Source organism: Rattus norvegicus, chromosome 18 (assembly GCF_036323735.1).
Source record: "Rattus norvegicus strain BN/NHsdMcwi chromosome 18, GRCr8, whole genome shotgun sequence".
Classification (NCBI taxonomy): domain Eukaryota; kingdom Metazoa; phylum Chordata; class Mammalia; order Rodentia; family Muridae; genus Rattus; species Rattus norvegicus.
This window is the reverse complement of record NC_086036.1, coordinates 73,565,852-73,587,239: the sequence shown is the minus strand read 5'-3', so window position 1 is coordinate 73,587,239 and position 21,388 is coordinate 73,565,852. Positions and strand designations below refer to the sequence as shown.

Here is a 21,388-nt window from a genome sequence, read left to right as displayed (position 1 = left end):
CCTCTTAAGCCTCTGTACCTCCGTCATTAGCCAAAAAGCCCACTCTACTATGATCTGCATAAAGGTCTGTCCTTTTTTTCCCACAGCGTAAAAAGTTGTGAAGATTTCCCAGGCCTCCTGAGAGGACCAAGTTTAAGGTTACTAACCCTTGCTGTAATGCTACCCTGGCCCTTCGCCTTATGGTCAGTGCCCCCAGAAGGATCTCAAAACCTCAAGCGAATGGGAGGTGATAGGCTCTAGCTGCCGCTGGGGTCACGGCAGATGAGTGGTGTGGTAGGCAGCTCCGAAGTTAACCGAGAACAGTCAGGGTCCTAAAAAAAGACTGAGCCGCTCGGTAGTTGTGTGTCAGCTCTCAAGTGGACAGCTCCTTGCCCTGTCTTAAAGGGAGAGTGGTGTTTCCTCCGAGTTCAGGAGGAAAAGGACCCTTGTAGTGTAGCTACAGGGTAAAGGGAATGCGAAAAAGATGTCTAAGTGGAAGGTGAGAGAAGACCTGCTACCTAGGACCTGCACCGCTACGACAGAATCAGCTCTCAGGTCACACGCGCGCGCGCTAACCTTCCTGGGGCTCTCTGTGGGCTGGGAGGGAACTCAGAAAGCGGGGTTGCCAGGCAGGGCAAAGCTCGGGCCGAGAACCCCAGAGTGACTGCTCACACGCCCCATCCCGCTTCTCCCAGGGCTTGGGGCACCCGAGAGCCTGAACTCTCCTCCTTTTGGGCTTCAGTTTTCAAGCGTGAGAACGAGGGGTGACGTCAGGGCCCAGGTGTTCCCGGGAGCGCGCGCCCCTGGAGCCGCGCGATCCCGGGAGCGGACTCTTAGGATAGAGGCACAGCCCGGGGACTCGCTCCCGCGTGCGCTCCGGGCCGCCGTGCGCCACTCTGACTTACCCAGAAGTTCCCCTTGAACAGCGAACCCGTCATGCCGGCGCCGGGTTGGGAGCGGAGGGCTGGGCGCGGAGGACGGAGGGCGGCTGAGGACGGCGGGCGGCTGAGGACGGCGGACGGAGGACAGCGGGAGGACGGAGGGAGGACGGCCGGATCGAGAGGAGAGCTCCGACTGTCAGGGCCAAGGTCCGGCGCAACTTCGGAGTTCCACTGTCGCTCCGGGAAGCCGCCCCGGGTCCTAAACCACGCCCGATTGCGCCCGCCCCGCGCCCCGCCCGCGCCGCGCACCTGCAGAGGGTCACCCGCCCTGGCCCTAGGGCGGGGCCGGCCCAGTAGCTCTGCGGGTTGCGGCGGCCAGTCCGGGGCCCCAGCCTGCGGGACCTCTGAACAGAACCGGTCATTCTCCCCAGCCCACTCTGGGCTCTTCCCACCAGGACCTCTCGACCTAGAAATTCAGACTGTGGATCAATAGAAACCTTAAGAGACGCTTAAAACGTCGCCTACGGTGCTGATGCTACAAGGAATGGTGCGCACGCACCGCCCCGGAGGGGACTGCGGGTCTAAACTGCCGATTATATTGCGTTACCGATGTTTCCTGTTAGCTCTACATATCTTGTCCTGAACTCAGTTAAGGTCTCTTCACCACCAGTCCCACCCTGCTGTAAAAGCCAGGTTGCTTTCTGCTCCCCCTAGGCTCTAACTCTTCTAAGATAGAACCGATGGAGGAAAACCGAGGCTCACACGGGTAATCCCAGTACAGAAGAAGCTGACACTAGGTGTTCAAGCCCAGCCTGGGGCTACAGTGGGAGATCTTTCCTCATACACAGACAAACCAAATAGTACTCCAGGACAGGTCTGACTCCTCCTTGCTTGGTAATAGACAAGGTACTCTGTTCTGTGTGCCCAGTGCCCAGCCCGAAACTCGAGAGCTGAAAGATTGCCCCGATTCACACTTACTTAGGGGATGGAGAGACCAAAGCTAGAAGTCTGTCCTTCCCAACAGGACCAATGTCTTTCTTTCTGAATAAGAAGTGCTCATAGGGAAGAGAATGAAGACTAAGTAGCCCAGACTGACACCGAGCCCGGTTCCCGTCATGGCAAAGCAGCATTCGCTTCTGCAGCAGGCTCTAGTTAGACCCGGACACAGCACTCGACAATCGTGAATGACTAGAGGAAGCTCACGAAGGTTCTGCTCATTCACTCTTCCCCCAAGTCCTACCAGCAAGGTCACCTGTCACGACAGAGGTGAGCGAGAGCCTCCAGACCTGTTACTCTCCAAGGACATGTATCCATCAACCCGGTTCTTTTTTTTTTTTTTTTTTTTTTCTGGTTCTTTTTTTCGGAGCTGGGGACCGAACCCAGGGCCTTGTGCTTCCTAGGCAAGCACTCTACCACTGAGCTAAATCCCCAACCCATCAACCCGGTTCTTTACTGAGGTTAGAGGCACCGGCTCATTTTCCAGAGGACTTGGGTTCAATTCCCAGCAGCCACGTGACAGCTAACAGCAACCCTCTAACTCCAGACCCAAGGAATCTAACGTCCACTTAGTATGTTTTTGCTAATAAAGGCATGCAGGTGGCACACAGATATGCATGCCTGCAAAACACCCATACACGTAAAAAACTAAATCAAATAATAAAAAAAACAGTGAGGTTAGACCCAAGGCAGGGAAGCCCAGCTATAACTGCAGGAAGCAGCAGAGGCCAAATGTGCACCAGGAGGGGGGGAGAGCGGCCTTTCTGCAGGTGTGGGTGGACTACACACGACACTGAGGGCTTCAGGAAGCCAGAGCACTGAGGACACGATTTTTAACTTTCTCCCTCTCCTCTCCTGTCCCCTCCCCTCCCCCTCCTTTCCCCTCCCCTCCCCTCCCCTCCTCCAGGTCCCCTGTCCCAGTGCTGTTTGTGGAAGGTTCTTGTTGCTCGCTTGTATTTGAGACAGGATCTTACTAAGTTACCGAAAATAACCTTGAACTCACTCTGTAGCCCAAACAAGTCTTGAATTAGTCCCTCTCCTGCCTCAGCCTCCAAACTTGCTGGAATTAAGGGCATGTGCCACCATAGCCATCAGGAAGCCTGTGACAAATATCTTACATACAATTCTCATTATCTATATTTTTTTCTGGTTTTTTTTTTTTTTTACAAGACAGAATCTCACTATGTAGACCAAACTGACCTCAAACCCACAGAGATCTGCCTGCCTCTGACCTCAAGTGCTAGGATTAAAAGAGTGCACCACTGTGACTGGCTTATATTTTAACTGTGTTTGTATGTTATAACTGTAATGTGTATATTACTTTTAAATCAGTCTCAACAGGGCCCTCATGCTATATTGTGCTAGGTTTTCTGACACAGGCCTCTAAGGTCTCTGAATTTTAGCTCTCTTCCACCCCCTGGTGGTACAATTGAAAATTGAACGCAGTTGTTCAGGCTGACAGAAAATGTTCTTCAAACATGTTCAACAAAAGTTACTGTTGTTTATTACATCTGTTTGTCTCTTTCCTTATCTCTCTACCATGTGTGTTTGGTGACGGTGAGGACTTGTGTATGCCACTTCATGTGTGGCGGACAGAGGACAACTGGTGATCCAACTCATGTCTTCATATTTGTCAAAACAAAAAACCAAAACAAAACAAAAAAAAAAAAACCAAAAAACAAAAAACCCACTTTACCCACTGGCTAGCCCGTAGGCTTTGTGAATCTTAAAAAATACTGATTTTTATTTGTAACTATGTATATGTGTGGAGGATACTCATGGAGACCAGACAAGGATCTAGGACCCCCCCCCCGGGGGGCTAAAGTTACAGGTAGATGTGAGTCACACCACATAGATGCTGGGCAAAATTCTGTTCTTCTGGAAGAACAAGCAATAATCCCTCTTGGGCACTAAGCCCTCTCTCCAGGCCACACTCAAGTGTTTTGAAACGCATCACCCAAGCAAGTACTGTGTTTAAAAGGCAAGTTAGATGCGTGCTGTATATATATATGGGTCTGTGAGAAACTTGGCATATTTTTGCCAACGAAGCTAAATACTACCACAGAAATTATGCCATAATGAAACAGGGACTGTACCATTATTATAACTACTATGACTGTTTTTGACACAATCTCTTTCAATAATTGACATTCTGTGGCTAAGTGCATACTGTATACAAAGTTTCAAGTTTTTTTTTCTTTTTTAAGGTAACACTCTTTCACAAAGACTTCTGAAGTTCTGAAGTACACTTTTTCCCTAACCCCCTCCAAAAATTGATACCATATGAAGTTGCTTCCTGCAACTAAACAGTGAGAACTAAAACTCCCTTTAAAGGGGTATGGGGCCGTGTCACTCACATACTAAGTGTGCCTGCCTTTCCACTGCAGTCACGTGTCACATGACCATGGACTCTGAGCACATTCTCAAATACACAAAGTGGAAGACGTATACGGTTGCTTGTAGTAGTAGAGTAGCTATTTGGGGGAAATATTAAAATGTATCTATCTGTAGGGAATTAGTTCAATATATTGTGGTATATCCACACAAAGAAATCCTGCGCACAAAGGGGAAAAAATGAGAAGTCATCAAATATACTTCTAAACGGGAGACAAGGAAGATGCAAAACACGTTACCCTTTCTGCAGGGAGATCAAAGAATAAAGCTACATTTTGAGTGGTGCTCCCTCTCTGAGGCGGGAGAGGAGGCGTCAAATGTCACAGAAGGAAGACAGACCTGCTGTTCATCGTGTGCCATTTTGCAGCCTTGAATTTCCACCTTCCAAGTTCACTGAGAACCAAAGTCTTCTTTTCTTTTTTCTTTTTTTTTTTTCGGAGCTGGGGACCGAACCCAGGGCCTTGCGCTTGCTAGGCAAGCGCTCTACCACTGAGCTAAATCCCCAACTCTCAAAGTCTTCTTTTCAAAACTCTTCGGTAATACTGAAATTCTTGTACGATTTCCAGTCACATGAATACACGGCATCTCTTTATTTAGGAAATATTTACTGTGATGAACATCTCTTATGTAAGGTTTTTGTAAGAATTACTAATAAAGGAATTGCAGGTCAAAGAAACAAATGTTACTAAGGTTCTCAAAGTGTTGCATCCCGTTGTTTTCCAGAAAGGTCTTCGAAGTCTGTACTCTGTGGTGTGCCGGGAGCCTCTGCCTCAGCCCTTTCACAAACACTGGTTACTATCATTCATTCATCATCCCTGTGGACTTGAGGGTTCTTCCCCGGGTGGTTTCAATCATCCGAGCTTTAATCTCGACTTCTCAAGCAGTTGATGAAGTTTTGCACATCTGCTGCTCTCTCTCTCTTGTACATTGTTGATGCTCTTTACCCTTCGTGAAAAGGGAAAAAAAATCCTATTTTTCGAATCAATTTGTCGTCTGTTCTACGCACACCTTACCCCTCATTTCATGGCCTGGATCTGCCTAGCACATTATCAGTATTCGTTGATTTGACTGAATTGAGTTTCAGTTCATCAGAATTTTGGAGCCCACTTAGCATGTTTATGAAACCTCAGCTCTCCGTGTCCTCTGTAACCTTTTTCTGGTCAAACGTTCCCCCCTGGGGCAGTGTAGTCTGACTTCTAGTTCCAAGCGTTGGACGACTTCAGAACCGAATCAGCCCTTCCCCCACCTGCCAACCCCTCTCATTTTGCCTATTGCTGCAAAATCGGGGACTCTGATTTTTAAAAAGCACGGCACGTCTGTAATCCAGCAGAGGTAGGAGAACTGCTGAAAGTTCAAGGCCAGCCTGGACTACACGGGAATACTTGGCCTCACAAAGAAAACAATAAATAAATAAACTTAGTGGTTTAAAACAATAAACACTGCTGTGCAGTTTCTCTGAGTAGGAATTTAAGAGCTGTGTGGTTTGGAGTCTGTCTCCTCAGACTGCGGGCAACTGTGTACACCAGGCTCAAATGTGGCTGGAAATTTTACTTTTCTGATTGTTTCCATGCTTGTTGGCTAATTTGTGGCTGGCTATTTTTCTTGAGATTCATTTAACCTCCTGTAGCTCTGTGCTCAAAGCTTCTTCCGGTGCTGAAATCTGCTTTCCTCAGAGCCAGTGAGCTAAGAGGAATAGAGGAGAGAGACGGAAATTCACAGGGAAGCCACATTATTTATATAACTTAATCTCAGGCCCTATTTTGAGACATGTCACCAGCAAGTGCCAGGAGTTCCTACCTAGTACATACCCTGATCCAGCAGCCACTCTGAGACCAAATAGAGGCTCCCAGCCTGCAGGTCAATTCGGTATATCTTCTCCCAGCCGTCTAGGGTCATCCCTGCACGTATTAACACCTCTAGACTGCTCCCTTCAACCTACTCAGCAAAACAAGGCACTTGAGGATTTTCGTTGAGGAATTAGCCCAGTTACCCACATGCTGCCCTCTTCTGGCCTCTTTGGACACCGCTGGAACTGAACTCCAGTACTCTGCAAGAGCAGTGTACTCTTAAAGGCCCCTTGACTTTTCATTTTAAAATTTTGTATTGGGTGCTCGCTTCGGCAGCACATATACTAAAATTTTGTATTGGGGAACATAGTGACACATGTCTTTAATCCCAGCACTAGGGAGGCAGAGAGAAGATCTCTGTGAGTTCAAGTCCAGCACGGTCTACATAATGAGTTGCAGACAGCCTGGGCTATGTAGAGAGACCTTGTCTCAAATAAACAATTTTATTGCCATATTTTAACTTTTAAAGATTTCCTTTTTTTTTTTTTTGGTTCTTTTTTTCGGAGCTGGGGACCGAACCCAGGGCCTTGTGCTTCCTAGGTAAGCGCTCTACCACTGAGCTAAATCCCCAGCCCCAAAGATTTCCTTTTGATGGGTGTTTTGCCTACATGTGTGCACTATGTGTGTGCAGCGCAAGGCCAGAAGAGTGCCTCAGAGCCCCTGGACCTGGAGGTAAGGATGTGGGTGTTAGAAACCAAGCCTGGCCCTCTGCAAGACACTAAGCTGTCTCCCCCAGCCATTATCAGCATATATTAGTATACACAATAATTGTTCCATTGTATGACATTTCCACATACAGAAATAATGTATTTTGATCACACCCCAACTAACCTCTGTAGTCTCTCTCTTTTTGATCTCCTTCTTCCCAACCAGACATCCTCCTGTGTGTGTGTGTGTGTGTGTGTGTGTGTACAAGTGAGTTTCATTAGGGTTGCTTATAAAAGTGTGCTGGTTAATGTTTGACATCTGGGAAGAAGGAACCTCAGTTGAGAAATTTTCTTCTATCTGATTGCCCTGTGGACACATTGGTGGGACATTTTCTTGAGGGACATTTTCGTGATCAATGATTGACTTGAGAGAGTCGATCTCATTGTAGATGGTGCCATGCTTGGCAGGTGGTCCCGAGTTGTGTAAAATGGCATCCCACACAGCTCAGGTCCCAGAACCCTGACTAGGGGCATGGAGGGAATGAAGGACAGACCCACATACAGAAAAACTGGGGTCAGGTGGGCTGTGTGCTCTGACGGAGCTGCACCTACTACTCAGAATCTCGAGGTATCATATACAGCACAGGGAAGAGGTTGTATCTCGTAGGAGCTCTTTAGGAGAGTGGTTCCATATACAAACATCAGAGAGAAGGAAGCTGCAGTTACAAGGTTTTGTACACATTGTTCAATCACTTGCACTTGGACCCCGGAGGAATAAGCCTCAGTGTTTGCCACTCCCATAGGGCTGAGGTCCTGGGTCCTTGACACGGCTGCACCCATGTCAGCAGTACACATCCACTTAGGACTTCATTCATTCAGGTCTTACTCTGCTCCCTACAGCACCCAAAATGTAGCTCAGTGAATCAAGCGAGAGCCAATAAGCGTTTCCTCCATGGCCCTGATGCTGTTCAAGTTCCTACCCTGACTTCCCTCGGTGACAGACTATGCCTGTGAGCCAACTTACAGTCCTCCCCAACTTGCTTTTGGTTAGGGTGTTTATCACAGCACCAGGATGCAAATACAAGAAGCACCGACTGTGAACTGTCTCTAAATCACCAGGGAGAGGCGGAACCTTGTGAATCTGGATTCTCTCCACTATAGGATATTGATGGGCCCAAACTTTGTGGGTAATCCCAGCTGCTTGGGTTCAAGAATACCGTCGCTGTCATGTCCAGAAGATAGCATTCCACAATGCTCTACCCCATCTCAAACATTTTAATTTTTGTATCCACGTGTGCACAGTGGGTGCCACAGAATGTGTGGCAGACAAAAGACAACTTTGTAAAGCATTTCTCTTCTTCCACCCTTACGTGGGTTCTAAGGATCAAACTCATGCCACCAACCTTTGTATGGCAAGTAAAGTGCCCACCTATTGGGTCACCTTACTGGCCTCTAAACTTTTTAGTGTGCATACATGATGTCTGTATGTGGAAGGTTGTCACGTGCAACTTGCATGTGGCGGTCAGAGGATGACTTTGTGGAGCTGATTCACTTTTACAAGAGCCCTAACAAGCCTTGCACAGCAAGCGAGCCCATTAGTCTACTGAGCCATCTCACTGGCCCTTAACTCTGTACACAATCCTACCCATGCCAGACAACTGGACATCAAGAACTGTTCTTGCATTCCCAGTGTAGTGCTTCTCTCTTCCCTCTGTCAGTCTGATACTCATGGGAACACGGCTGTCAGCTCTGTGTCCCTAGGTGGACTTGAATGGAAACTGTCCCCCAGGGGAGACATTTGGAGTAACACTTTGAGTTGGTGACACTGTTTGGGGATATGATACAACTTTTAGGAGGTGGAGCCCTCCTAGATGAAGCTCATCACTGGACCAGGCTTCAAGGATTTAAGTCTTGCTCTGCTTCCTGTTCACCCTGCTTCCTGGTTCTGCTGCCATGCTTCCCCACCATTACAGATTCTGTCTCTGGAACCATGAACTAGAACTTGTTTTTTTTTTTTTTTTTTTTTTTTTAAAATGGTGTTCCATACGACCCAGATGTTCCACTCTTTTTTTTTTTTTTTTTTTTTTTTTGGTATTCTTGTTCCCCTTTTCTTTCTTTCTTTTTTTAATTTATTTAATACTTAATAATAATTCTTTGGTTTCCAGGCAAACATCCCCCTCCCCCCTCCCCTTCCTTATGGGTGTTCCCCTCCCAACCCTCCCCCCATTGCCGCCCTCCCCCCAACAGTCTAGTTCACTGGGGGTTCAGTCTTAGCAGGACCCAGGGCTTCCCCTTCCACTGGTGCTCTTACTAGGATATTCATTGCTACCTATGAGGTCAGAGTCCAGGGTCAGTCCATGTATAGTCTTTAGGTAGTGGCTTAGTCCCTGGAAGCTCTGGTTGCTTGGCATTGTTGTTCATATGGGGTCTCGAGCCCCTTCAAGCTCTTCCAGTTCTTTCTCTGATTCCTTCAACGGGGGTCCTGTTCTCAATTCAGTGGTTTGCTGCTGGCATTCGCCTCTGTATTTGCTGTATTCTGGCTGTGTCTCTCAGGAGCGATCTACATCCGGCTCCTGTCGGTCTGCACTTCTTTGCTTCATCCATCTTGTCTAATTGGGTGGCTGTATATGTATGGGCCACATGTGGGGCAGGCTCTGAATGGGTGTTCCTTCAGTCTCTGTTTTAATCTTTGCCTCTCTCTTCCCTGCCAAGGGTATTCTTGTTCCCCTTTTAGAGGAGTGAAGCATTCACATTTTGATCATCCGTCTTGAGTTTCATTTGTTCTAGGCAACTAGAACTTGTTTTAATCTTTAAGCTGCTTCTAGCCGTGGTATTTTATTACAGCAACAGAAAATAAATACAGAATTGGGCTTCTGAGAAATGTTTTGTTTAGGAATGTAGCTCACTAGAAGAGCGGTTGAATGCTCTAAGCAGAGCTTACTGGGCTGTTCTACCAGAAGCCAGCTCATGAAGCTTCCGGGGCTGAAGGCTTTAGCAAGAATCCCGCTGCATTCTGCACTTGCCTTAAGAGTGGGCCCGAGGCTAAAGTAGGGTACTAATTTAATTGCAGAAATTCAAGACAGCACCACACTGAGTCTGTGACGTGGTTGCTACTGCTTTTAAATGTACAATGACAAAGCATAAAGACAAACTGAATGTGTACTCTGGGACAGAAGAGATTAGATAATCTCCTGATCTGCCCTGGAAAGATGAAAAAGATGCCTTCAAAGCAAGGCCACAAACAAAGCCCTTGCTTCCAGAAAGCACACAAGTGCTTCTGTAAACGTGGTCCAAGGCTCCGTCCCGAGCTGGCAGCTGAGTCATCAACACAGTAGTAGCTTGGCAGACAAGAGAGAGGCTCAGGGGCTGTGATTCCTCAATGGTTTGAGAGCTGCTGGGGCAATGTGTGACAGGGTTAGGTGTCCCTTCAGTCTCCCTGAAGCTGGACTGCAATGGACTCACAGATGTTGGGAGAGTACAGGACCCTGAAGCATCTTCCAAAAACTGCATACAGTAAGCAGAAGAGACCAAGAAAGTGGTATGCTGAAGAGTAAAGCCGGAAGGGCAGGGCAGAGCCAGCTAAGCAAGCCCTTTGAGATTGAAGCCTGGGATACCAAACAAGAGCTATTTGGAGGAAGTCCTGCTGGGTTTTGGTCTTCCTGTGAACCAATCAATCCTGACTCTGCTCCTCCCTCTTGAAATAGGATTGCACATCATGTCATTGTATGGTTCAAGTATGTAACTCTTTTTATGGATCAATTTGGAGATTGCTTTGCTATCCAAGCTATGTTCTTTGGTTGGTTCAGCTTCTGAGGGACTCCCTCAGTGGTTAAGAACACTGAGACCTCTTCCAGAGATGCTCAGTTCAATTCCCAGCAACCAAAGTGGCTCACGACCACCTATAAAGGGACCTCATGCCCTCTTATGGTATGTAGGTGGACATGCAGACAGAGCACTCATATAGTCTATTTTCTTAGGGAGTACCTAACAAAATATTCCCTTCCTCTCGGCAGCTCATTACTAAGAGCTTTAGTGGTATTCAAAGCCCTCCTTAAGAAGGCCCCAGTACATAAGTAACCTGGGCATGCCAAATGCTACAAAGCTAGCTTGTACAAGGAGACCCTGCCTCAAGGGGGCTGGGGGACAGTGGTATACACCCATAATTTACCAAGCAGGAGGCTGGAGGATCAAGAGGCCAAGGTCACCTGCAGCTACAGTACCAACTACATACACACTAAGTTTCAGTCAACCTGGGTTATAAAACCCCGTCTCAAAACAAAAGCTCAAGGCCTATGGTAAAGCCTTGCACAGCTGTGAGACCAAGTTAATTTCCAATACCACATAACAGGAAAAAAGGGATCACAATGGACTGCTAGACTCAGTCTCATTTATCTCAGGCCACCCTGAAATTTACTACATGGTTAGTAACGTCCTTGAACATCTGATCCTCCTGCTCAATTCTCAAGTACAGTGAGGGATCATGGGTGTGCATCTCTCAAGCTTATGTGGTTCTGGGGATCTGGCCTAGAGCTTCATTGGTGCATGCTACGTATTCATCAACCAAGACAGGTTTCCAGAGCAGAGGTCTTTTTTAATCAATCACAAAGTACTTTAGAATCTCATAGTGGACAGCCTTGAATCATCTATCCACGCTGATTGTACCGGTAAGTAGAACAGGATAAGAGCAATTCGCCAGCTGCAGCACAGTCTGGTACACGAGCAGCCCGGGGCCAGCCATGCCTGGCGTTACAGTGTGCTCTCACAAAAGTAACTCATGGAACTCAACGTGAAGTCGCGCTTTTTTTTTTTTGGTTCTTTTTTTTCCGGAGCTGGGGACCGAACCCAGGGCCTTGCGCTTCCTAGGCAAGCGCTCTACCACTGAGCTAAATCCCCAACCCCTGAAGTCGAGCTTTAAATAATAACCTGAGTTAAATTCCCAGGGAAAGGAGGGCACTGACTCCTACAGGCTGCTCTCTGACCTCCACAAGTCCCAGGATACATCTGAGCCCGTCCCACACAAACTAGCACTCAATATGGAACTTTTATTCATGTGATTTCTGTACATCAGGGAGTACAAGAGTAAACCTTTACAAATGGTGCTGATTTTACCACAATAAATGACAAAACCAAAGCAGTGTCTGGTGACAGTGGCAGGGCTTTAAGGTTCAAACCCAGCCAAGAAGTTTGTTACGATTTCCTTCAGCTTTGCATCCGACTGTTCTGAGATTTTCCCATCAGACCTGTTTGGAAATAGAAACAAAAGATTCAATGACTTCTGCAAACGGCAAGGCTAACCTACAGGTAACTTAAACTCTCCTCACAGGGTAGGCAGTTCACACCTGTGCGCACGTGTGAGCCTGAGGCAGGACTGCCAGGTACTGAGACCACACCAGGCTGTGCCAAGAGCAGGCAGGGTAGTACGCAGCCAGACGGGATTCCAACCCAACCCCACCCCCGGGGTAAGAGAGACTACGCTAAAGCTGCCGTAGACAATAAAGGCCACCAACCCATCTTTACCTGATATTGCCCAAGAGGCTCTGGTGCTGGCTCACAACATGAGACAAGAAAGCACTCTCGAACTTTGTGATCTTACTGGGCTCCAGTTTATCAAGATAACCCCGGACGCCTGCATAGATGACAGCCACCTGTTCTTCAATAGCCATGGGAGCTGAAAACAGACAAATTAGCAAACGAATCGCTTTAATGCCATTTTACAAAATCACGGACTTTTCCCTTCTAATACCAAGCAAGTTCTATGGACCGCACCTTTTGCCACTCTGAACCTATAATCCCACTTACCACTCTTCCCATTCTCCCCTGCAAAAACCCTAAGTGTAACCTTTGGATACAGCCTGTAAGCACTGCTTATAACCTGGCAGTGTCACACAGTATTTGTGGTATAATTTGCTGGTTATATTTTTTAGCTAAGATAAAAACATGCTAATATCCTAATATTAGCAGATATTAATAAATCTGCTAAATTCCACATTCATACAACATGAAGATGCATTAAATATTCTTGGCTTCTGGTTACTCATTTCAACACTACATTCAAATGGTGGTGAGGCCTACGTTAGTGCTACAACACAGACCCTAAAGTACAGCAGGAACCTGACCAAATGAAAAGAACTCACAGTACTGTCCTTGCTTTAGCAGCTCGGTCAGGCGCACGCCACGGCTCAAGAGCTGCTGAGTGGCAGCATCCAGATCAGAACCAAACTGGGCAAAAGCAGCGACCTCCCGGTACTGGGCCAACTCCAGCTTCATGGTGCCTGCCACCTGAGCACACGGGTTAGCATTACCACTCGCTGTCACATGGCAGTATAAAGCCCCGGTCACACACACTCAAGATTGTAAGCTAGTGACTAACTCCTCTGTGCCAAAGAGAACTCACCTGCTTCATGGCTCTGGTCTGGGCGGCAGATCCGACACGGGACACAGACAAGCCCACATTAATGGCAGGGCGGATGCCTTTATAGAACAATTCTGTTTCCAAGAAGATCTGCAATGCAAGTACACAGACTTTGGTAAGCTTAATCTTTCTCCCAAACTTAAGTCACTGTGCCAAAAATTGAAACCCAAAACTGCTAAGTGACCTTTCAGAAATACATGAATCCCAGCACTTAGGTAGGAGGACCACTGTACATTCAAAGCTAGTCTCAGCTCCATGCAATTCCTGGCCAGTCTAGACCATACCAAGTCCTATTCTACAACAAGGTAGAATACAATTTCTCAAATATGCCTTAAAGTTATCTGGGGCTAGAAAAGAATGAGTATATATGAACCAAAAGATGTCTGACCGGGCAGGGAGGACACACGCTTTTAATCTTAACACTTAGGAGGCTAAAGCAGGAAGGCTGAAGGTTAAAGCCATTCTCAGCTACACAGACAGTAAGACTAACCAATGACCCTGGAAGTGGAGTTACAGGTGGTTATGAGCAGTCAAATGGGTGCTGTGATTCAAACCCAGGTCCTCTACCAGAGCAGCAAGTGCTCTTAGCCGCTGAGGCATCTCTAGAGACCCTATTCTCTTTACTTTCTGTTTATAGTATTCCATAAAAGAGTAAAGACAATTTACAAATAAGTTTATCCTTATTAGTCAGTACCTTAGAATAACCAGCCGTTTTTACACTAATTTTAGTCAACCCAATACCTGTCCATCGGTGATGGAAATAACGTTTGTTGGAATGTAGGCGGACACATCACCAGCCTGTGTTTCAATGACTGGTAAGGCAGTCAAAGAGCCACCACCAAAGGAATCGTTCATCTTGGCTGCTCTCTCCAGCAGGCGAGAGTGTAGGTAAAACACATCACCGGGATAGGCCTCTCGACCCGGGGGTCGGCGGAGCAGCAGAGACATCTGGCGGTAAGCAACAGCCTGTGGTACACAATGCGGTGAAATTCATCTGTTAAACAAGCTGCATGTGTTAACTTCCACTACAATGCAAACAAACGGGTTGTAAGAGACATCCCCTGACCTGCTTGGATAAGTCGTCATAGATGATCAGAGCGTGCTTGCCATTATCTCGGAAATACTCTCCCATGGAGCAGCCGGAGTAAGGAGCCAAGTACTGAAGCGGGGCAGCATCAGAGGCAGTGGCTGACACCACAATGGTGTACTTCATGGCATCTGAGGAGAAAAGGGGTCACAGTCACAAAGCTGTCAAAACTTTTGACAACTTTTGTCAAAACCTAAAAAGTGTACGACAAAAAACTGTCTGCCACCCTCATTTATAAATAAACTGAGAGGGGTCTCGGGGGCAATGGAGCTTCCTACATAAGCCTGAAAGCAGCTCAAGCCCTGGGACCCACTTAGAAGTGAAAGGAGAATGGAGCTGGTAGAGACAGCCTAACAAAGTCAATGTCCTAGGTTTGATCCCGACACCAAATGAACGAGAACGATGAGCTTTGTCCTTATAATCCCAGGAGGTGGAGACAGAGGGGCCAACGTCCCAGGTTATCCTTGGCTGTGTGACAAGTTCAATGCCAACCAGGGACGGATGAGACCCTACACCCCTCCTCACACCCTGGGAAGTAACTCAAGCCAGGCACAACCCTCCAGCCCCTCCCAACCAGGAAGTAGAAGGGAGAGACTGGTAAAGGTCAGCCAGACCTGCACGAGACCCCATTTTAAAACCTCAAATCCAGGGTCCAGTTCCCTGGAGAGTATCAGCCTTGGTTACGCAGAGGCTGTTCCAAGATGATCTACAGAGAGGCCACGGGCCCAGCGCTCTCCAGTACCTGCGTCTGTCAGTCTCTTCACCAACTGAGCAACGGTGGACCGTTTCTGACCAATAGCAACGTAGATGCAGTACAGTTTCTTCTTCTCGTCAGTCCCATCATTGAAACGCTTCTGGTTGATGATTGTGTCAATAGCAATCGAGGTTTTCCTTTAGGAGAGGCAAAAATGTCACTAGATGCAGGATTTTCAGGCACAATTGAGCTCCCGTCTGCTACTGCCCCATTACAGCCAAAGCATTCACCATCCCAAAAGAAAACATAATCCACGTTAGTTAGAACTTTTAACAGGTGTTGAGTCATTACCCGGTCTGTCTGTCTCCAATAATCAGCTCACGCTGACCTCGGCCAATCGGCACCAGGCTATCCACAGCCTTGATGCCCGTCTGCATTGGTTCCCGCACAGAGATTCGGGGGATAATTCCAGGGGCTTTCAGGCCCACTCGTCTGCGAATCTTGGAACCAACTGGACCCTATAAAAATATTAAGCATTAAAAATAAATAAGAGGAACCCTCAAAGTGATTAGCTGTGACGTCCACCACACGAGCATCTAGTAAGCAGGGACCCACCTTCCCATCAATGGCATTTCCCAGGGCATCAACTACACGGCCCAACAGTTCATCGCCAACTGGAACGTCCACGATGGCTCCTGTTCTCTTCACGATATCACCTTCTTTAATTAGCTTGTCATTCCCAAACACGACAACTCCAACATTGTCGGGTTCCAAGTTCAGGGACATACCCTGCACGAAAGGATAAACAACACTGAGGTAGGAGGGGCTCTTCTCCCACGTTCCCGTAAAGAACAGCATCACAGGGCAGACGAGCACAGCTCCCCATCTGCCTGCTTCCGTTCCTGGTTAAGACTTCAGGAACTCGCTAAGAGCGGGTGCTTGACCCGAGGTGATCACAGGTAGGAAGGGACCCTCTGGAAGGTGTCCTGACCTCCACACTGCACACTGGAGTGCTGTCCCCAACCTCCCACAATGCACTGGCAGAACTACTCACAGCTACATACTGCCTCTTCACCTGTCAGTAATGATTCTATTCTTTCTTTTCTTTTCCTTTTCTAAATTATTTATTTACATTCCAAATGTTGCCCTCCTCCTTGGGTCCCCCCTCCAACAGTTCTTCACCACCATTCCCCTGAGAGTGCTCCCCTACCCCTTTCCATCCCCCTTCCCTAGAGCATCAAGTCTCAACAGGATTGGGCAGACTATTCTTACTGGGAAAAGAATATAGTTGATATAACCAAACACTTTTGCAAAAAGGGTCTCCACAGCTACAAAGGAACGGATAGGAACTCATTGAAATTTATGGGATGTTTACTAAACTTCATCAGTATACATGAGGGAAGGGAGGCTATGGGACCCAGCTTAAGCAAACTCTTTCTAGCTTGTTCTCTTTACAAGGTATTAATAGGGAGAAATGAGGCAAACTGAGACTTAATATGTTTATAATTCTTGACAGGCTCTGAATCACTAAAGGAGAGACCAAAGCCACAGATCCTAAAATAACAAAACATTACTTTATAATTTACCTTTAAGCCGGAAGAAAACTCTACCATCTCCTCAGCTTGAACGTTCCTCAGTCCATGCACTCGGGCAATACCATCACCAATGCTTAAGACACGGCCAGTCTCTTCAAGGTCAACAGAAGTATCAGCTCCAAGGATCCGCTCCTCGAGAATGGAGGACATCTCGGCAGTGCCTGAGAGAGGACAACTCAATTTAAACAATCTGGTCCAAACAGCTTCTCGAAAACCCGTTCCCCAACAATCAGTTTCATGATAATAATCAAAATCATCCTAAAACATAAAATAAATTCTGTTTAAGAAGTTGGGGATCTTGTAGTGGGAGAGATGGATCAGGAGTTAAGTGTTCGCTGCTCTTGCAGAGGATCTGGACGCAGTTCCTATCACCCACAGAACAGCTCACAACTGTGTAACTCCAGTTCCGGGGAATCTGAAACCCATGTGGGCACAGACAAGCAGGCACATGCATACACTCATACACATACGTAAAAACAAATCGTTTTTTTTTTTATGTTGCTCATATACCTATCAGCCCAACCTTCATCCCCAAGACCCACATGGTAGGTAGAACAGGCTCCCCCAATGCCCCCCTCTGATCTCAACAAATGCCTTGAGGCATGCATCCAGCTGTCTCTTCCCCTTAATAAAATGTAACATAGCCAGCAGCTTGTGAATGGCTCAGAGCCATCTGCAAGCCTGCTAAACAGAGCCCCAAGGCCCACAAGGTAGGAAGAGCTGGCTCCTGAAGGAAGGTTGTTCTCTAACCTCCACATGTACGCCATGGCTCAGACACATGTGCTTGCTTAATAAACAAATGCAAAAATAAACACAACAAAAAGTTATAAAATGTCCCCTTTCAAGAACCTAAGTACTAGTGCCAATATTACTACATAAATACACTATGTATACATTCAAGCGTTATTTTAAAATTCCTAGCACATAGACAGGCACACTGCTCAGTAGTATTTGCCAATAAAGCCCTAGGTTCCATCCCTAGCACCTCTAGGAGGAAAAGCCCTCCAGCACATCTCCATAGAAACTCCCCACCAGTGTCCAGTGTCAGGCTCCTCACTTCCCTACTGTCACCTCCAGGTGTAACAGATACTACTGTCTTTGAAAAAGCCAATCAGGAAAAAATTGTTCATTTTCTCATGCTTTTCGCATGAGGCTTAAAAGAAAAACCACAGATGAGAGAGGGTGCCTACTGCATTCTTTTCATTGAAAAGAAATCATCAGAAACCATACCGCTTAACTAAAGTATAATTTCATTAAACAAAAAGAATCTACCAACACAAAGCATTTTAAATGGGACACTGTGGTAAAACAGCAATAAAGCCACTTAAGTTTCTGTAACAACATTTTGCAAAGGAGAAACATTTGGGGGTAAGCTCCCCACTTAAAAATTGACTTACCAGTCTTCTGAAGTCGAGTGTTAGAGGCATGGAGATTTCTTGTACCAACAAAAGATGACCCCAAGGCATTTTTGGAGACCTAGTACAAAAACATTCTTTAACCAATCAGATTCTTTAGAAAGCTCCCCTCATACCTAAGCTATACTCTTGAATGCACGTGTTAAGTACACACACGCACACACTCACAGCCTGAGTATGGTGGTACACGCCTGTAATCCTAGCATTCGGGAGGCAAAGGCAGGAGGATTGCCTGTAATTCCAAGGCTGGCTGATTTTCACAGGAAGTTCCAGGCCAGCCAGAACTGCACAGAAAGACCCTGTCTCAAAATCAACAAAACAGGTGGCAAGACCTCCACAAAGGAGAGGCTTAACGATGGACTCATGCTGATCAGACTGTAAATGTTGCTAGAAAGCTGATGACTTAATTACACAGGAAAGAATGCATCTATTATACAGACTATAAGAAGCTTATTGTGAAATAACAATTGTTAAAAATCTTTCCCTTAAAGACATCTAGGTAATACTATTTTGATGTTATTTTTCAACTGAGTTGTGGAAATCTCAGTAAGATAACTACTGAATGGGGTGGGGCTCAATGTAGTTCCAATTTTTCTTTTTTTAAAAGGTAAATAAATACTAGGTGAGTAAATTAATGCTGTGATGAAATTAGAAAAATGAGACAAAATTTTAATTATCTTGAACAAATCTAGCAGCAAAGTGGAACCCAGGACCCTGTAAATTTTTCTACTTGCAATGCTGGGACTGGCCACTTTGAACTCAGAATGGGCTAGCTTTTAATAGGAATCAATGCAAATCTTTCCTTAAAATGCCTTTTTCTTTTTTTCTAACAGAAAACTAAGATGTTACCAACTAGTGTTTTGTTAGGGAAGCAGCATGAAAGTATATTTGGCCTTTTAAATTCGGACTGCCTTTATAATGAAAATGTATTTATATAGGACTTAGAAGGCCATCCCGTTTTCTTAAGGGTTAGTCTCACCGTCATGGGAGATCATTAGTGGGGGGCATTGACCTCATGAGGTGGACAACTCAAGGACAAAATCGTTTAAAGTGTCAGCCACCAGGTTTTGTGCCTAATCTAATCCATTTACAAAAACTCCACTGTTGACGGTATGAACCACATGAACTGCTTCTGCACCTCGCGATGTTTTCGCGACCTTTCCCGTATACAGCACCAAGTGAGTGACCATCCAACAATTGAAGGGTCACTTTCATTTATTCCTTTCCCTTGAAACGACCTCCGAGCAGAGGTGAAATGCTCCGGCCTGTTGACCTTCATACAATGTCAGACTCTCCTCCTGCAGAAGGCTGCTGACAGCTCCTTTGACCTTCAGCGGAGCCAGACCCCAGGAACAAGCCACAGGGCAGGCCAGACAAGCAGTGCACAAACCCTGACATTCACCCTTAGCCCCGCCCTCACCCCAAGATCGAAACCTTCCTAAAGCCCCTTTGCCCGCAACGCCGAGGTCACGGATCCACGCCCCACAGCGCACCGAAGGCCTGCAAAAGAGCCCCTTTGCCGTCCGCGCTGCCTGGCAGCCACGGTGCAAGATGGCGCCGTCCGCCCCAGTCCTGCACTGCACCGCGCTCCGATCCGCAGAGACCTGAGCCGCTCCCACGCCAGCCTGCCTAGGCCCCGGCGCTCACCAGTCCCGCCCGTCGAGGGAGGGCACGGGCCACGGCCGCGGCGATGCGCACGGACAGCATCCTTGCAGCTTCTTGGAGAGATCTTCTGCAGCCGCAGCCTCCGGACGACTGGCACAAAATGGCCGAGCGCGAAGGAAGGTCAAGGCAGCCGGCCCACCTGACCCGGAAGTACCGCCCTTCTCCAGCTCCTCCGGATGCAAATCTTTTTTTTTTTTTTTAAGATATGGGCCTCTTTTTTTTAACAACTTTTTTTTTTTTTTTTTTTTTAAAGTTTAGGACTAAAAATGAACGAATCAATTGTTTCCAGCCTCCTCCTTGGCACTTATCATTTTAATTTTTGGTCTCTTTGAATCGACCTTGTGGTTGTTGCCCGGGAGATCACGTGAGTTGCAGAACCAGAGGGGAAGCGTCCTAGAACTGAACTTCATCCCACCTAGGGCGAACTGCATAGATGAAGAGCAGTCCGGGTCGGGGAAACTCTTGCACAGTGTACCCACCCAGAGGGTTTTAGTCCTCAGATCCTGAGAACATTCTGAGATTATTGAAACTGTTTATTATTATTAGTGTGTGTGCTGTGTATGTGTATGTGCCAAGGCATGCTTGTGGAGCCCAGAGAGCAGTCCTCTCCTTACACCGTATGTAGATCCTGAGAAACAGACTCAGGTCAAGCATGGAGTGCAAGCGCTTTACCCACTGGTCATCTTGTTGGCCCCCATTTGGGTTTTTAATAAATATCCAATTTTTTTTTAATTAAAAGGTTTTATTTTATTATGTACTTGGGTGTTTTGTTTGCATGTATGTCTGTGCACCACGGGTCCTCTAGTGCTCGTAACCTTTGATCCATCTTTGCAGCCCAAATACCGAAATCTTATAAGTGATTTGATAGCACAAATGAAAGGATTGAAGGTCTTTAAAGTTCAATCTAGGGCTGGAAGAATCCCGTGTAAATTAAACAGGCTCGAAAATTCTAACCATCACAAGGAGTGATTGACAACCCTGCAGAGAATGATCCAAAATCAAAAAGCACCACTCTGGATTCAGATAAGGCTCAAATGGTGTTCTGCCCACAACTACTTCTGTGACCCTGGGGATTCTGCGAGGCTTTCTCTTTTGGAGTACAACGGAGATGATTCATTCTCTCTCTCTCTCTTTCTCTCTCTGAAACACACACACACACCCCGAGTAAACGCAATAAGAATTAAAATCACTATTGGTGTTAATAACTTTTTTGTTTGCGTATTTGTTTTGGTTTGTTGTTGTTGCTGCTTGTGAATTTGTTTGGTTGGTTTTGAGATAAGGACCCGCCTTGTGGTCCTTGCCTGGAACACAGGTCGACCCTCTAGCTCTAGCCTTCTGAATACTGGGATTACAGGTCTGAGCCATCATATCTGGCTAAGGAGGCATTCTTAAAGCTGTTATTGTAAGCACCCCTTCTGACGTTCATTTTCCTCTAAATAAACAGTGATGTGACAGACATAGCGACTGACTCCCAAGCAGCCTGCTGTTGGTCTCCTTCAGGCTGCACTGACTGCTTTGAATGAAAGGACTAACCGTCCAAAAACTGCCATCCTGACTACCCTCTCAGCACCATCAATCTTGGTGAAAAGAAAAACTACGCAACAGACACCTGTGTTGGTAGACACTTGTAATCCCCACGCTTGGGAGCTGGAAGTAAAGAGAAGAGGGGTAGGTCATCCTTGACTACATGGCGAGTTTCCAGGCTGAGTAATGTGCAGCTGGTCAGCTAGAGAGTAGCCAGGACAGAAAGAAAAGGGCAGCAGCTGGAGAAAGATT

General features: G+C 46.7%; 2 protein-coding genes across 4 annotated transcripts in view; both read right to left on the bottom strand.

The window, feature by feature from the left end:
- The window catches only part of Pstpip2 (proline-serine-threonine phosphatase-interacting protein 2), an 86,140-nt gene extending 84,629 nt beyond the window's left edge, over positions 1-1,511 (bottom strand). The window contains exon 1 of one of the 3 annotated variants that reach the window (XR_005496027.2): positions 885-1,485. Coding sequence is in view for 2 of the 3 variants with exons in the window: in XM_039096774.2 (XP_038952702.1) it covers positions 885-917 (33 nt within the window). In the remaining variant the exon portion in view is untranslated. Of the gene's footprint in view, positions 1-884 lie in introns of all 3 variants that reach the window. The other 2 variants (XM_039096774.2, NM_001271281.1) reach the window with 2 other exon arrangements.
- A 10,255-nt stretch (positions 1,512-11,766) lies between these two features.
- Positions 11,767-19,703, bottom strand: Atp5f1a (ATP synthase F1 subunit alpha). The gene is made up of 12 exons (NM_023093.1): positions 19,595-19,703; positions 17,930-18,008; positions 16,524-16,693; positions 15,553-15,726; positions 15,289-15,455; positions 14,986-15,134; positions 14,223-14,374; positions 13,898-14,122; positions 13,139-13,246; positions 12,879-13,023; positions 12,262-12,412; positions 11,767-11,984 (listed from the first exon to the last, which is right to left on the bottom strand). The coding sequence occupies exons 1-12, from the start codon at positions 19,652-19,654 to the stop codon at positions 11,903-11,905; spliced, it is 1,662 nt and encodes a 553-aa protein (NP_075581.1). The 5' UTR covers positions 19,655-19,703; the 3' UTR covers positions 11,767-11,902.
- Positions 19,704-21,388: the final 1,685 nt, after the last annotated feature.